Consider the following 18,212-nt stretch of genomic DNA (forward strand, 5'->3'; position numbering starts at 1 on the left):
AGAGCAGGAGCTGACTTGTTTCTGTACAGCTGGTGACTTCTTCAAGTTGTGAAATTGCATCTTGCACATACAGTGAATATTATGAATTGCTGCTTTTAAGGCTTCCAAGTGTATATGTGTCTGAAGCTCTGTTGTATTTTGTCTATTTTTTAAGATGCTGGTTCAGTAGCACCACTTGTGTTGTATCAACAGCACTTGACCAATGACTACTTCAGACAATTATCACTGGAAGATGTGGTCTTGTAATATGGAAATGGGAAGACAAATTACCTATTCTTTTCATGCAGACCTTTAATTTCACACTGATTTCTTTGTATATGAGTTGGCTTGCTGGGCAGGCTAGGCTAAATGAGTTGCTGACTCTGTTAGGATGTTAAGTTTCGTCCAGAATTGCATAACAGAAGTTTTACCATTTATATACACAGTCTATATTTGTCTTATTAATTGTGTGATAGTTTAACATCACATCTGTAATGCCTTAGTAAAGCACAGTATCAGCCCTTAAAGGTTGTTCTTTGATGAAGTTATACCTTTAATGTATGAAGTTAATAGCAGGTAACGACAAAAACCCAACTGACTCGCATATGCGAACAGTTCCTTTGTATTGTTTCATTGAGGGCTGACACAGGTACTTTACGTTGTTTCAGTACATTGCCAATATTTACGCATTTTACTCTTTGTCATCTCAACACCTGTTTTGATTACAGTCTTGTCCAAAATCACATTTATTTCTGTTGCAAGTGTATGTCTAGAGTAGGTGGACATGCTCAGGATTAGGCCATTACTGCCTACTTTTCCACATCTTTATATGCATAGGGCTGCTAATTTAAGAGGAGCATTACTGTAACAGTTTATGTAATTAAGATGATGCCACTGAGCCTAATACAATTAAATATTTCCTATTGGGCTCTTACATATAGATTGCTGTATTTCGTTTTGTTAGCACATAGTACGTCAGACTTGAAGCAGTATTCTATACTGATCTATATGAAATATTAAATAACTGTCATAAGATAATAACTAGAAAAAGATTTGGATAATAAAGCATTCATTTTTCTAGTTCTTAACGGTGCTATGTAACTTACACATTTATAGCTAGAACTCATTCAACATGACATCGTAACTATGAAGTTCCATAATTGCTTTTTGATGTACAAGGAACATCTGAAATGTTATTTTTTTCCTGGCATACGTAGGTTTATTCTAGAACTGTTGCGCTTGTAAATTATACTTTAAAAAAGCATTATATTCTAAGATCCTATTGCTGATGATGTTAATGCAACTAGTGTTAATGCAATAGTGTCAACTGCAGAAAGTAAAAGCTACAACCAGCAAAGCTTCAAATAAGTATTAGTAGAAACTGTATTAAATACCTACTGATGTCTTTTATTCTGATATCCTTAGTGTATTTGAGCAATAAGTAACTGAATTGCTAGTTTCTTCATTACAAATATGTCAAATATACCAGAAATTATGAACTTTTGTTTATTGTTTATTCTAGCTGAAAATAGTGTATTATTAAAGCACTTTTCAGTGCTTTAATTTCCCGAAATCGGTGTGGTAATGAGTGTATGTATGTATATGCATATACATAGTGTATTGTGCACAACTTTCACACTATTTAGATAATAGACATATTTTTCACATATAGAATGATTTTATATAAGATAATTCTGATTACTTTTCTGGAACTCTTCATGTGGCAGAGAGTTTTAAATATATCTTTAAGATCTTCTGTGACCTTATGTACACTATTCAGTCAGTTAACACTTGAGAAAACATCCATTGTTCTCAAGTACACAATTGTACTTGAACATTGTTGCCATTGTACAGGGTTATCATTTACTCACTGCACACAAAATAATAATCTGTTTTGTTATATGGACAAACCAGTAAACAGTGATTGAGCCTTCCCGTCTGGGTGTCGAATGAGAGCATGCCGAATACTCTGCACGCAAAGTGATGTGTTTGTTATTATCTGGAACATCCTTACGTAAACATAAAATATTGAGAACTATGAATGTATTTAGCAGATTCATTGCCAAAAACGACCAGCTGTTGATGAAAGCCGCACTGAAAGAAAATGCTATAGAATTCTCTCTCTAGGTCATATTGCGTTGGTAAGTGAAAGGTTAGATGAAACGTGTCCCTACCAAGATTTCCTGATCAAGAAAGAGGTACTGTCTCACTCTGCTGTCCCTGTGGCCGGTGATGTGCCTACTGGCTCTCACAAAGCATTGCATGTGTTGTTCTGTGAGCACAGCTCTCTCGAAACCTCTTTCACTCCATCTGGGAAGCAGAGGAGCTGCCTGCCACACAGGAGAGCTGTGGCTATTGCACTGAATACTGCATTCAGAAGCAGTGGCAGGAGAAAACAGCAATGGGTGAAGTTACCCGCACATAAAACAGCAGGATGATTATTGTGCTCTCGTGTTGATGTTGTATTTGAGCGGGAGTAGGACACTGCCTCCCATTTTGCTGTTACAGAGGAGAAATAAAGCTGAGATGCCGAAGGAATTAGTGGCTAAGAACACAAGCAGTCTTAGCTGTTAGCACAAGTTGTAGGAGGGGGGAAAAAAAATACGTTTAATGCTGCCTAGGGAATACGATGGAATTTAGAACAGATATCGTTGCGGACTAACGGCGTGCCTGATTGCACTTGAATCACTGAGAAGCAGCTTCATGTTGTATTGTACCGTTTTTAAGCCTGAAGAAAGAATGGGAAAATAGGAATGGAGTTGTATACGGTACCTCTGCATAAAAGGAAAATACAATAAAGATGGTGGTATGTAATTTGTATTTTATTTTTTAAGAAGAATTTATTCCAGGTATGTACCTTCTTCCTATTTTTGTACCTAGTCTACATACATTTACTGTGTTTCCTTTGTTTCCCTTCCTTATTTTCATTCTGAATGTACCTCCCACTGTTCTAGCTAATGTAATGCATTGAATTGTAACTGATTTGCCTTCAAATGCCACAGTGTTGATGAAACTCTGTGGGGCTTGTGGACTTAAGAATCCACACTTCATTAAAATGTTGTTGTTTACTTTCATTTTTTAATGGTGATAAGTCCACAGTGTGTGTATAATAAAATAGTATAATATTTGATTTTGCATGAGTCAGAACATTTTAAATTATATGAAAAGCTAAATTAAACAGTTCTGAGGTAAGAATATGTGATGATGATGTAGTATGTTTTGGTTCCCCTGCCCTATACTTTTTTTTCTAGTTCACGGTGGGATTAGTAATAAATTGAGCTTAACTGATGCTTTTGCATTTGTGGATCTTGATTAATCTGAAGATGAACATGCCGCAGCTTTGCTTGGAAGAGACAGCTTGTTCAGAATACATACTTGATCTGTTCCACAACTAAACCTATAAGAATACTCTCTAATATATTCCTCTCAAATCCACAGCCTGGGAGACTGCATAACCATTTACTTTTGTTGTGTGTTATTCTGCATTCAAGAAAATAATAATAGTATACAGTCTTCTGCAATTCAGAGAGCAAATAATAGTGCCTGAAACTATTTTCTTACTATGAAAATATAGTTCTTCCTCTTAACACAAAATAAATTGTCACAAATCTAAAAATCTGATAGCGTTTGTTAACCTAACTTTCTTTGAAGCAACCGAGATTCTATTTTATTTTTGTAGTGCATTAATTATTATTTTCAAATCACAACTAATTGTGAGTAGTAAAAGTAAAATTAAGTGAAGGGTGATGTGTCCTCAAACTAAGGACACTAGTACTCTTAGCGTTTTGGTCTGGTTCCATGTATTATAAATCTTTAAGACATAATGCTTATTTGATTGTTTTTTCCTGAAGTCTATTCACATATTCCATTCTGTTTATAATTGGGCTACAGGCCAATTTTAAGTAATATTCCTTTAAAATACACTGGTGCAAAAAGGGTTAATATTCACTTCCAGCATCCTAATACTGATGTTAACCCTTCCGTGACAAGATGTCTTGCGTGTAGAAAGATTGCGCTGTTACACTATTTAGTTATGAAATGTGGAAATAAACCCTCTGATCATAAAGACTTAGTCATTTTCCATAGTGAAGGTAGTATGAATGCTTGTATTCTGAATGAAGCTGTCAGTGATTATATAAAGTTGTCATTTTTATTTTGTGTTATACACAGAACTGTAATTTAGCAGTTGATAGGAAACCTAAATAAGGAAATGAAAATCAAATGTAACTTGACATATTAGTGTTCTAAAATATCATGCTGATTCTTACTATGTAAACAATCAATATTCGGATAAAAGAGTTGAGAGATCGTGTTGTTTCTTCTGAAAGATGTAAGCAGAGTCAAAAGAATTTAAATGTTTTGTACATCGTAAGTTACTTACGTGATAGAAGGTATGGTTTGCTGTCATTTCAAAGGTATTTATATTGAAGCAGGTCTTAATGCAATCTACATGAATTTTTTCCTCTGGAAGTCATGCTAAATGAAGAGATATGTAAACATTTTCTCTCTATATACCATTTGCTTGACTCTGCAGTGATGTTGGCACAACATTATGCTAATACCTGTGTATTTCTGTGGAAATACTTAGAAAGTCCTAGGTGAATTATTGGGACATATTATTAAGGAGGAGACCACTGATGGTTTGATTAACTTTCCCAATTCATAAAAGTATCAAGAAGGATGGAAAATTCCAAAGTTTCCTTAAACTGTAGTGTTTTTAATATCTAGTAAGATAGTTTTGTTTAAATCAAGTAGTGTACTCGATTCTGCCTCATGAGGACGTTACAGTAGAGCAGAATCCATGAAGCGTAAAAATTCTTTGGCACCTAAGAAGGCTTTTACTCAGGTCTTCTCATCTTATCTGTGTCATTCAATTACATTGAAGCAGGAATTTTTTCTTTCGGGTGGAAATGTAAATATTGCTTCATAACTGTCAATGCCATTTTTGGCAATGAATGTCAAGGCAGGTGTGAGCAAGCATGGCTCGTGTGCATGCATGTGCCTACTCATTCCTGTGTGTCAGGCTGTTGGCATTAGTTGCAGGTTGTGTTTGTGGCATTTTTTTCTCCAATTTAAAAACCACAGATGACTGCTTGACCTTGTGTCAAATGAAAGGATATTTTTTCAAAACTCCGTTTTGTTCAAAAGATTTGATAGAAACATAAAGTTATGTTCTAGAAAATATTTAAAACCTTTTTGGGAGGCACAGTGGAAGCCATAAGGTTTTCAAGTTGTTAGTTCTACTTATTTCAAGCTGGTTATTTATTGAAACATTTAGGCTATTTTTCTAAGTAGATTCAAAAGCAAACAAAACAACCTCTACTCACTGTCCAAAGCAATCTCTGTTGCATAGATTTTTGTAGTGCAAACACAGCCTCTGTCTAGAAGAGGGATAATCCAGGGCAGAATATAGCCCATCACAGGTTTCAGGTCAGTGTAAGTAGAAAATTCGAATTCTATACCTAGACGAAGAGGGAAGAGTGCGTAATTTTAATTTTTTGAGGTCATAATTACGGAAGTTGTTTAAAGTTGCATAACAGTTAAATATGCTGGAGTAAATTCTGGCGTAACTGAACAGTGTTCAGAGCAAATACTGTGTGCGGGTTTGAATGTTTACTTACCATAGTATACTGTAGATATCTTTTCTGTATGTGCATTATTTTTGGAGTAAATCCTATCACTTGGGCTTTCTGGATATAATGCTGCAGTAATTCTGAGTAGAGTCACAATTACAGTAACATGACTTTTTCAGTGAGAAATGCAAATATTAATTTGCACATAAAGGTTTGAAGGATAGTATAATTAAACAAGTAAAAAATATTGAAAAAAAATATTTTTCTACAACTGCTGTCTTCAACAGTAATTGAGCAAAAAAGTCTTTAAAACTGCAGGGAAAAAATGTCTTTTCCAGTGGTAATTACAGTAGCTTGTTAAGCAGGAAGTGACTTTTCACTCCAAAGAAATTACGCATCCCAGCTAGTTGGGAATTTCTACTTTCTTCTGATGTCTTGAAGACAACGTGCTACTCTATATTGTAGAGTACTTTACGTGTAAACAGCTTTCAGATCACTTGAGTAAATCCAGTAAAATGCAAAATTCTGTATGGCTTCTCTTCCAGACACTGTTTTAAAACACAGTAAGCCAAAGAAATTTTTAAAATGTGCTACTTGTCTTTACTTGTTACCTACTCTTTCATCACACTAGTTTGATCAAAGTTAAGTCAAATCACAGCTATAACCAGTGCCTTGCGCTACAGGTGTTAAAACATTTAGATTAGATTCCACAGTGATAAGCATACATACAAGCTATTCAGGAAAGTGGAAGACTTGGTTAAAAATTATAGCCTGAATAATCTTTGGACATGATTTTGAAGCAGCGCTTTGGTGGTTGGTTCATGCTTCGTAGCATATCGTGCTTCATAAATAAAGCATTGATAGATTGATAACAAGCTTCATAAAGAAAGACCTTTGAGCAAATAAGTACATGTATTGAACTTCCAAAATGATTTTCAAGGGCAATAGAAATAGCTTGTTAGCCAAATGGAGACAGATCCATCCTTGGCCACTAATGGCATTGGACATGAAAAAGCAGATTTTCTGGATAACAAATACTGTTTATAGAAGGATGCTGTGATGCTTTCCAAGTCAAGGTGTCATACGGCATAAGTGATGACGTAATTTCTTTCAGTCCGCTGGCTACTCTCTCTCCTACTCTGTTAAGGTTGATGTTGCCATTAAAATTGATATTCCTTGTTCAAACTTCTCTTTTATAACAATACTAAAAAGATAAGTAAATCTGCAGCCAGCCAAGTCACAGAGCTTAGTGTGCTGATAGCTCTCCATGACTCGTATAAATGTTTATTTAAAAAAAAAAAATGGGAAAAAGTGCCAAGATAGAAACAACAGAAGTTCTGTTGTTTGAGCTGAGGAGTTCTGTGGGCAGGTAATAAATAACCTGAAGGAGAAAGCAGAGCTCCTCTCTTGCTGTTGTGCCTACCTTTGTAAAGGTTTGCAGACAGGGCAGCTATGCGGCCTATGCAGTATTAACATGAATAACGTTTTATGTAACCACCTTTAGAGATTCATCTATCAGTGTATAACACAGCTCAGAAGTATCAGTATTTAAGAGTATAGCAAAGCAGCAATTTTCTTTTTTCAAATCAAGTTCTTCTGAATTAATAGTCATCTGTGGTAGGAGATTTTGTCAGTATGAAGCTACCTTTGTAGTAAGCTGAAGAAGCAATTTGGAGGGTAGGATTTATGCTTGTGTGAAAACGATAGTAAAGTCTTTAACCAATAGACATAAATACACTGATGTAAATACAGTTATGTCAGGATCATCATATTCCAAGATGATAATAAGGCTGGTAAAAGACTATATGCGAAAAATGTGTATATTTGGATTCCCATTATTGATTCCTAATGCACTTAACAGCAAGAGAAGCTCTTGCTGAAGAAGAATTTCCACAGCTGCAAAGTGGGATTATTTATGTTTGTTATGTATATGATTGACTCAGTTATGTGAAGCATTTTGTATATCTCAAATGTACAAAATATGTATGTTTAGTATATCTATTGGTGAACTTTCAAACGTATTACTAAAATGGAATGGAAATCACATGAGTACCTAATTTGGTTCCATTTATCATGTTCCATGTGTGCAGATTTAGCATTGCAACTTTTAATTTGCTACAGTGTTGTCAAAAACTGTATCTTTGATAAAGGGCATATGTTAATGGATAAAATTTAATATTTTACTGGTTCCAAAAAGAAGATTATTCCACAAAGGACTTAGTAAATCTTACTTAAAAGGGATGAAGATGTTCCAGGTTACAGTGGTAGTTTTACTGATGTTTTGTCACTTCTGCCGCTAAGTAAGCCTTCCAGTTAGTTTATGTGCTGTTGGTTTTAAGTGTTGACATATGTGAGCAGATGACAGTGTTTTATGTACTGCTGTGCTGCTTGCAGATAAGTTGGGTGATTCATTCCCAACAAGAGGGAGAAACCCTCTTGTGTCACCACAGGAGAAGTTCTAACCATTCATATATTTCCTGTCTTAATAAGCTTCTTACGCTGCCAAAGAATTTTTAGCTAGTTTAGAAACTGAAGTGGTCATTTTAAGGTATGCTACTTCGTTGTTTTTTTTTCTGAGCTGTCTTGCTAATTATTCTGTAGCACTGGGGTTAAGTTAAATGATATGCTGTACAAAGTATACCTGCTTATATGTCTATTTAAAATGGATTGACTGTTTTTCTTGGGTTATGGACTAGATGCTTCTAGGAATATCCTGGATTCTCTTCTTACCCTTTCCGATTTTTGGATCAAATCACCTTCCTGTTGTAGCAACATCTCCTTTTGTCTTTTTGTCCTTAAACTTGGAAATCACTTCCCTCCACTTTCCATTTCCATTTCATCTATTTTGTTTAGATCCGTTTTTTTGTGTGTATGTGCGTGTGTGTGACAAAATGTGAAACTTAGTAACTTGAATGAGAATGTTCTATCAGTTTTCACTGAGATTATCTGCCATTTTCAAATCTCTTTCTCACTCTTCATGAAGAAAAGCTTAGAAGCTATGCACGCATTAAGTCCTGGCTTACCATATGTAACATACGTTAAAGACTGCAAGATAGAATGTCTGTTTCTGAAACCACAGTCATTCGCATAATTAAATCTGAAAATACAACTGTGCTTCATAGATACAATGCCAGTTTGTTGCACAGAATCCTACCTTGCTCTTGAAAGTGAACAAAGAGAGACCTTACTGTTGTACTAGTGAGGAAGAACTTGTTCAGTTCATGGTTCTTACCATTGCTATACGTCATAAAGCAATGATTATCAAATCATAAATTGAAGGGGTAATATTACTGAAAGAAAGTACCCAGCATTAATAGGAATTATCTCAAAGTCTGAGAATCAAACTGGGCAAAGAAGTCTGTAAATAAATTTAGCTTATTCTTTTGTTTTTTAAATACTCACACAGGACTGCTTGCAGCTTCAGTTGTTTGTGAAAAGCTGTATTCAGACTGCTGTTTAAGGAAAATATAAATAGATATTTAATAACTCTGTTTCCTTTATACCCAACTAAAATAGTATCAGTACTGTAAGAATAGATTTGTTTGGCAGCCATAGTAACATCATTCCCTCCTTTTTAGACACTTCAAGAAACCATGTGCAGCAGTGTGAGATTTTACAACACATAGAGAAAACACCTTCAGGATTTGGTGTCTAACAAGCAGATGTGTGATTTTACCCCCTTTCTTTTGCTGTCTTGTGATGCCAGAGCATCAGTAGTTTACATGTCTTTACGTGCTATTGATGAAATATGTGCTGATGATCCTGCTGGAGATACAAATATTTGTCTGGATCAAAAATTACGTTTTATGGAAACAAGTTAATATAAATTACACTTGATGGTTTCTGCGCTTATAAAGAGCCTGATCTCATCTTACATATATAAGATTTGCAAAGGAATGTTTACAAAGAAACTGGGAAATAGTACAAAAAAGAGAGAGAGTTGTCAGAGCAAAAAGGAACAAGATTTATCCCAGGTTGGACAAGCAAAAAATCCAAAATTTTCAAATACTTTGAAAAGCACCGTTAAAAAGATCGCCAAGTGTCCATCTGCTCGCAACTTATCAGCTGAAGAAGAAGAAAATAATAGGGAATTTTCACTTTCTCCAACATTCAGTTATAGAGTTGCCATTGCCAATGGACTACAAAAGCCTATTTTTGTAACAAACAATAATAACGAAGATATAGTTCAAGATCTGTCTTCAAATGATAGCTCATATTCTGAATCATTAAGTGAAGTAAAAAGTAACGGCAAGAGAAAGGAATATTTGTCACACACAATGCCTGTGCGACGCAACAGAAAGAGTTTAAGCAGCCTTGCACCATCTGATGGAAGCTCTGATGGAGAACGTACTTTACACACACTAAAGTTGGGAGCTTTACGGAAATTAAGGAAATGGAAGAAGAGTCAAGAATGTGTCTCCTCAGACTCAGAGCTGAGTACCTGGAGAAAAACGTGGGGCTTAAGAAGTAAATCTTTAGACAGAACTGGCCGCCACCAGAAATCAAATACTCTTGAACCTGGTTTTAGTTCAACAGGTTGCATTAGTCAAACACATGATGTTATGGAAATGATCTTTAAAGAGCTTCAGGGAATCAGTCAAATTGAGACAGAACTTTCTGAATTAAGAGGGCATGTAAATGCTCTGAAACAATCAATTGATGAAATTTCTAGTAGTGTAGAAGTTGTACAAAGTGAAATTGAACAATTACGAACTGGATTTGTACAGTCCAGAAGGGAAACTAGAGACATACATGACTACATTAAGCAAATAGGCTATCCAGGAGACAAAGCAAGTCTTAGGTTTCTGAATGTGCCTGAAGAGAGATTTGAAAAAACTGAAAATATAGTTTACAAAATATTAATAGATAAAATGGGTTTCTTGGAGGCACAAAGCACTATTAAGATTGAATTTGCTCAAAGACTGGGGCAACAAAGAGACTGTCCGAACGCAAAGCCAAGACCAATCCTTGTTTATTTTGAGTCATCACAGCATAGAGATCTGATTTTAAAAAAGTCTTACAAACTTAAGGGAACTGGCATTGGAATTTCTACAGATATTTTTTCTCATGATGTTAAAGAGAAAAGAGAAAGAGGACTGCCCTCCTCTCAGACGTATGAGAGCATGGATATGAAGCTGTTAACTGTGGAGATGAAAACTAAAAAGCATGATTGGGAGTCACCTGACAGTGATAAAGAGATGGAATCAGATATAAATAAGAACAGTTATGCAAAAATATCAAAATCAGCACTTCAAATAAAAACAAGCACTACCAAGGGCAGTATCCAGTCACCAAATACTACAGAACTTAATAGAATTGCTGACAGTAGCACTTCTTCAAACAGAACTAAATACCGTGATCAGTCACCAGAATATGACAATATGGAAAACCACTCAAAGGCCTACTACTCAGACATGACCCCCGTATGGCATTTGCAGAATGACTTTGCAACACCTAAACTTAGCCGTTCAGACTCAGATTTCTCAAAATTGTGTCAGTCTTATTCTGATGATTTTTCAGAAAACCAGTATTTTAGCAGAACAAATGGCAGTTCACTGTTGTCTTCCTCGGATCGAGAACTTTGGCAAAGAAGGCAAGATGATTCTACTAACTGGTATGGTAGTTCCCAGGAGCAGACTTTTGCCCAGGATGTGCAACAGTATCCAGCACAGAATGAAGTAGAGAATACAGAAACAGTTGACAGTGGAGTAAGCAATGGAATAGTATGTGTACCTGGAGACAGAAGCCGCTATAGCGGTTCTCAGCTTTCTTTGCATGATGATCTTTCACCATGGAAAGAATGGAATCAGTTGGAACAAGGGGCGGATTTGGGTTTAGATTCGTCTACCCAAGAAGTTTTTGCATACGATATGAGCAGCCCTTCAGATCAACAGATGGATTTTGGGAAGTGCCAAAGTTCTGATCTGCAGTATGACACTGAGAGTTATGATTATACCCTCGATGGTACTTCTCCATCATGTGCAGGTCTTGACAGTGAGTCACAAAGTCAGTGGACTGGTCAGTATGATGATTATCAGGAAACAAATTCTAACTCCTTTCATCAGCATCAGAACAGATTGCCTATGAGGTACCGAAGTCAGAGTGAACTACCAAGCGATGACTCGGAAGAAGCACCTCCTAAATCTTGGCACAGCCGATTAAGCATAGATCTTTCTGATAAAACTTTCAGCTTTCCTAAATTTGGATCTACACTTCAACGTGCTAAGTCAGCATTGGAAGTAGTCTGGAATAAAAGCACACAAAGTTTAAGTGGGTATGAAGACAGCGGATCTTCTTTCATGGGAAGGTTTAGGACTTTATCTCAGTCTACTGCAAATGAATCAAGCACAACACTCGATTCTGATGTTTACACTGAGCCTTATTACTATAAAGCAGAGGATGATGGAGACTTAATTGAACCAGCTGGTGGGAATGAAACAGATTATGTAGAAGTAATGGAACAAGTCCTTGCTAAACTAGAAAATAGAACTAATACTAGTGAATCAAGTGAGCAGATCCAAGAGTATGACCTGGAGCAGCCTTCATATGAAACCCCTTATGCAACACTGCAAGAGGAGGAATATGACACACAGTTTGACAGTGAGGTCAGTGAAGCAATATTGGAAGTAGAATGTGACATGTCAGCAGATGTAGAAGTAAAAGAAGATGAAAATCAGAATGTCCCAGAGCTGCCTATTGAAACTCCAAAAAAAAAAAGAATACGGCCATCATTTAAAGAAGCTGCTTTAAAAGCGTACAAAAAGCAGATGAGTGAGTTGGAAGAGAAGATCCTTGCTGGAGGTAATTATGTTTTAATGTTCCCTTTTAAACAAAATACTGTTCTTATTCAAGTTAGTCATTAGTTTCTGTGCGGTATGCAGTTCTGCTTAGATTAAATTTGGTGATTTTTGGATTTACTGTCGTGGTTAAATTGTCCCATGTCTTAATATGCTAGATAAATGTATATAAGCAATTGTATTGCTTTGAATTGAAGATACTTTAAGTCTTTCGTACCATAATTTTTAAACTCTCATTAAAAGAACTAGACAGGCTATTGTTAAGAATTGTCATGTAGCTTTATAAATGCAATCACAGGAGCAGTCCAGAGGGGTCAGCTGATACACTGTTTTCTTGAACAGTGGGTGGATGTGTGGCTAGTGCCGTATTCATGTTGATGAGCAGTGGTCTCCAACCTGTAATTTGCTGTGTAATTGCCATGAGAGTGCAAGTCTAAACTGATGTGAATTCTGGGTGTCTTGTGCTCCTAAGCTCTCAGATAAGTAGATGGCTTCAGAAAAGAAAAAAATAAGAAAATACTAGGTGCGAAGTCTAGCATCCCTGTATAAGGGGGCAGGGTTAACTCAGAGCTTTTCAGAGAGCTTTTATTTTCCCATCATCTCTCTGTTCTGAGCTGAGACCCCAAAGCAGACAATTCTTAAATATATAGAATTTTAATACCTCTTGTAATAAGCAAAAGTTGTGGTTTTCAAGGCTAACCTACATATGAAATATTGATGTTACTGTGCTGCAAGTGTGTTTAATTCGTAGCTCATAATTAGCCCAAATAGCCAGATGGTAATTGTCATCTTGACTGAATCTTTGCTTTGTCTGCCTTGCAAAAATAATAGACATTTATTTTAAAGATGAAATGTTGTGCCGTCAGCCAAGGAGTGGATTTGGTAGTAATTAGTATCTCAGGTTTTGGATGCTGTGTTTTCTTCATATCAAGTAATTATTTCTGTAATAAACATTCAGTCAAATTAGAAGTGTTTCATAAACAAATATTGCTGATCTGAAAAACTATTTTAAATTGATGATACAAAACTATAAATTTGCATTTTGCAGTTAGCTTTCTATAGTGCTGTGTTAGACACAATGTGGTGAATGTACTAGGAATCAACTAGCAATATTTTTGTTACTTTTGCATTGTTAAACACTGAGGTATGTGTTTGAGGGGACCCTGCTCATTGTATTTAGTCGTCGTTCCAGAGTAGGAGTGTAAGAGGTGTGGAGAGGTAGTTTAAGAAGGTCTACATTTATGATTCAAGACAATGAAATCGTATTGCTGCCAATATGTTGTCTGTGTCTTAGTGTGTGTTATTAGATAGCATGGATTGTTAGAAAATGAGAAGTTGCTTATGCTATTGGGTCTCATGTGATCAGCCATATGAATTGTAAAAAGTATTTTTGTTTGTCCTTTAATCCAGCAGGTGAAGAAAATAACTAATTCAGTCTTAAAGCCTACTTAAGTCCTCTTTGTATTACTGAAATACTACTTGGAGTAGATTTGCAGAGAAACCAACTGGCCCAAAAAGCCGATGTATAAAAAAGTGTAATTGAACGAAGACTATAGGTTGTAAATTGTCTGCCTAATTATTAAGTGTCATACTAAGACCTCCATTTTCTTTTCCACTGAAATAAAGAGACAAGGGAATACGGTAAGAGGTTAAAGGGAGTTTACAGACCAGCAGCTAAAGCAGTGGTACTTCTCAGATTACCCTTAGCCTGAAAAGAAAATGGACTGATACTTGAGTAGTAGTTCCATTTTCTCTCTACACCTTCTGTTTTCCGCAGCTATGGGGAGGAGATCTGCTTCCCTCAGTGATTCTGCCTCAGCAGTAAGTGGTTTGTTAAAAGTGTATATGGGATATCTGGCGATATTCACTGGCAGGACTGTGCTTTGTGCTTTATGTCTAATGAATGAATGTGATACTTTACTTTTGGCATTTGCAGAACCCATTTGCAGAGTTTAAAGCTTTCAAAATATATTTGATAGCTGGAGTGTCCTACCAAAAGAATACATTACCTGAACGCTTGTGCTGAGTGACATGTTGTTCCAGTCATTTTTTTTTTGAATTAACTTTCAGTTAGGAGGGTGACTGTGATATTAGAATTTGTTCACTGATGTATTTTTAAAATGCTTTGTGTGCGGCCTTTTAAGAAAGATATCTTTTTAATGTCACCTTTTTCTCAAAGAGAAAACATTCACTTCCATATATCATTTGAATTGCACATCAATTTTGATTTCTTTTATAATAAGTATAGGAAAAGTATGTTGCAAATCAGTCCTTAAGTTCTACAAAAAGTACCGACTGTACAGTTTGTAACCCTCCCTCTCCTCTTTCCGTTCCTTTCCGGGGCTTCAGGCTTGTCTGGAGAATACTTAAATGAATCATTTAAGCAAATAATAGTTTGAGGTATAATGCTTTGCAGGAGTAGTTATACTTTTAAAGAAAAATGACTAATTGCTAATTTAGTGTTTATGTTACTTTTATGGATGGTTTTCTGACTCTTACCTCTGTAATTAATTCATAGTCAACTTTGTTTTTTTATTTGAGCATGGAAAAGTGCTACTTGCAGATTAAGTTCATGGAATTAATCTTCATTATATAACCACAGCATAACTCATTGTTTAATGAATTGTTTCCTCTGCCCATGTAGGCAGGGATTGGTAGTCAACAATCTCGCCAATGTACCTAAATAGTAAAATAGAAGTATTTCCTCACCATAGGACTAAAGAAAAGCTTAGATTAATGTTTTTTTTTTTTTATTCTGGTAACACATGAGGTAATGTCATTGCAACTTTGATACATAAATAATTTATCAGTGTACAACAGTCCCTTGGATAGTCCTTTCTCTAGCTAGAGAGAGAAAAATACACTATGGACTGATTGCTTATGTATTATTTAGTGCTGGAATAGAATATAGACTGGAATGGAAGCAACAGGATATGTGGAAGAGAGGAGATGGAAGTAATACATAAGTTATCCTGTAAGGACATAGAGATACCGTGATGCTGCCATAAAATTCTGAGGCATGTTTATTAATTAAAGGATTGATGAGTTTTTGGAAAGGCACAGGGAATTGTTGCCTGGTATTTTGTGTTTTTGTGAACTTTCTTTCTCTCTCTCCCCTCTCTCTCCCCTCTCTCTCCCCTCTCTCTCCCCTCTCTCTCCCCTCTCTCTCCCCTCTCTCTCCCCTCTCTCTCCCCTCTCTCTCCCCTCTCTCTCCCCTCTCTCTCCCCTCTCTCTCCCCTCTCTCTCCCCTCTCTCTCCCCTCTCTCTCCCCTCTCTCTCCCCTCTCTCTCCCCTCTCTCTCCCCTCTCTCTCCCCTCTCTCTCCCCTCTCTCTCCCCTCTCTCTCCCCTCTCTCTCCCCTCTCTCTCCCCTCTCTCTCCCCTCTCTCTCCCCTCTCTCTCCCCTCTCTCTCCCCTCTCTCTCCCCTCTCTCTCCCCTCTCTCTCCCCTCTCTCTCCCCTCTCTCTCCCCTCTCTCTCCCCTCTCTCTCCCCTCTCTCTCCCCTCTCTCTCCCCTCTCTCTCCCCTCTCTCTCCCCTCTCTCTCCCCTCTCTCTCCCCTCTCTCTCCCCTCTCTCTCCCCTCTCTCTCCCCTCCGGCCACACTGCTTTACTTTTTCTTTATTTTCCCCCTAGTAGCTTCTTCTATTCCCTCCCTATCTTGCTCTCCTTATCTTTTACACCTGCCTTAGAATAAACATCATTCTCTCTCATGATGAAGCCATCACTGTGGATAAGCTCTGAGAGTTGCATGAGCTCTTGAGCCACTTTTAATAGTAATGTAAACTGCTATTCACATGGGGAACTGGTGAAGATTTTGCTGATCATTTGGTGGCCAGCTAAACACTGAAAATACACAACAAACACATGTCCTTGGTCTGGAGTTTGTGGTGTAGAATAAGCTGTATGTTGTTTATGGAGTCAAGATGGGTGAACTTGTCTTTTGCTATGTCTGTGTGCAGCATATACACTGTAAATATGCTCGGTGACAAGTTACATTATAGGGCCCAGGGATCAGAACTGCCTCTTTAAAGTGGATAGCAGTTACTCTACTCCATTGTTTTATAGGAGAGATTTGTCATTACATTTAGTAGTGTCTGGAGAACAGAATGTGGAGAGATTAGTATCCCATACGGCCCTATTTTATGTGTGTGAAGGAGAAAATATGATGCTGACATTAGAAACCGGTAAGTACAGCAGTAATGCATTGCTGTGCTTCTGTTTCTGTGTGGTTATGTGGTTCTGGCTTAAGAAAACTTGACATGAGAAGTGCATTACGCATGCAATATTACATCAATTTTAAAACACTACCTATTTAAACTAATTTATGCCATTTTCAAGACAAGTATATATTTCTTTGGTAGCTTTTCTAGTTTTTTGTTGGCTCAAACCACATCATTTGTTGGATCTATATAACTTGGACATATTTTGCAAAATAGCCTAGGTTTGTAAAAAAATAAAGCCTTGTCTAACAGCACTCAGGTTTCTGTTTCTATTATAAAGCGATTTCAGGATAAAAGGAATCCTGTTAAACCAACTGGCTGAGTGAAGACCCAAACATATGTCTTGGAAAAAAGTAGCAACTTGGAAAATATGCATTCGTAAACATGCTCAAATCTTCCTCTAGTCTATTGGGGAAGCACAGTATCACAATAATGTGCTAAGATGAAGAGATTATTTTGCCACCCAAGCGTAGTTGTCTATTTTCATGGGACAGGTGCCAGATTTTCTCTTCATGCACATTTTCCAGGTGATCAACGGAGCATCTATACCATTATGTTTCCCTGGATGCTTAAGTTGAAGTTGTAACTGTGAGGTCTCCATTTCCTAATGATGCAAAAGCACTGTTGAAGTCATGTCAGCCATGTGGTTTGCCTCCCTCAGCTGTAGAGAATATAATGATAACTTGTGTGATCAGCTTTGGTAAAGATAAAACAGATATGTAAAAAAAGGTAGCAATAAGCACAGATACAAATTTACAGACATTTGCATTTTTATATAGTCTAATACATAGTATTTTATGAGAGTTCCTTTTTTCTGTGCTTGCTTATATTTGATTTTACTGCTTTTCAGATTAAAAACCTATATAAAGAGGATTTTATGGATAGTCTGTACCTTCTAATTGTTTTGCTCATAGAGCTGTTTGTAAATGTCACTAATACTCTAATAAGGTGTATGGTACATGATAAAATACAGGTTAACTAGAAAACAGAGATAAAAACACTGAAAGCAAAAGGGACCATCATCTGTTTGCTCCAGCAAATAGCTGCTGACTGATCTGCTAGTAGTTTCTCTGGAGTTGGCCATTAAAACAAGTTAAAGTTTTTTAAGGAACATGGGGATCTCAGAGATATGATGGCAGAACTTCTTTCATCTCTTGACATTTTTATTCCCTTTGAGAATTGATGTTTGTTAATTGCAGAGGCCGAGCAGCAGCATGTGATTTTGCTGGTTGTAATCACAGGTCCACAAGCTGTGTGTAGCTCCAGGTGCCACTCGTGTAATTGCTGCTTCGCAGAGGGAAATCTTGTCCATCAGCTGCACATCAACCAAGAATGAAGAAGGAGAGATAGATGATCATGCTTTTGTGCCCTTGCTCTTCTACCTTCTTTTTCCTAGAGAAAAAATGATCATAACTTAATGTTAAGTTTTTACACACAACAAGTCATAACGCTGTTTCCTATTCTACAGTTCGGCATCTCTACCTTTTTCTCAAGTTATTTTCTTTTGTTTTTTTGCAGCTACACAACAGGTTGTTAGAATACAGAGGAAAGGGAGATCTCGGAATGAAAGGATTATTTGTAAAGTGATCCAGTAATAACAACCCACTTGAAACCCATCCTGTAGTTGATGGAAAATATCTTCTTC

General features: G+C 36.7%; 2 protein-coding genes and 1 long non-coding RNA gene across 4 annotated transcripts in view; 2 read left to right on the plus strand and 1 right to left on the minus strand.

Moving 5' to 3' along the window:
• RSL24D1 (ribosomal L24 domain containing 1) overlaps positions 1 to 18,212 on the minus strand; it is a 293,765-nt gene that overhangs the window by 37,409 nt on the left and 238,144 nt on the right. The gene's annotated exons all lie outside the window — the stretch shown is intronic.
• LOC148596393 (uncharacterized) lies at positions 2,300 to 9,217 on the plus strand. Its single transcript, XR_015913150.1, has 2 exons — positions 2,300 to 2,828; positions 9,131 to 9,217. It is a non-coding gene; the product is annotated as an uncharacterized LOC148596393 (long non-coding RNA).
• Positions 9,239 to 18,212, plus strand: part of UNC13C (unc-13 homolog C) — a 120,507-nt gene continuing 111,533 nt past the window's right edge. For both annotated transcript variants that reach the window (XM_088520613.1, XM_088520606.1), the window contains exon 1: positions 9,239 to 12,353. In XM_088520613.1, coding sequence (XP_088376739.1) covers positions 9,389 to 12,353 — 2,965 coding nt within the window. In that variant the 5' untranslated portion in view covers positions 9,239 to 9,388. The remainder of the gene's footprint in view (positions 12,354 to 18,212) is intronic.

Source organism: Tinamus guttatus, unplaced genomic scaffold, assembly GCF_059628265.1.
Source record: "Tinamus guttatus ecotype Peru unplaced genomic scaffold, ASM5962826v1 Tinamus_guttatus_pri_ptg000004l, whole genome shotgun sequence".
Lineage (NCBI taxonomy): Eukaryota > Metazoa > Chordata > Aves > Tinamiformes > Tinamidae > Tinamus > Tinamus guttatus.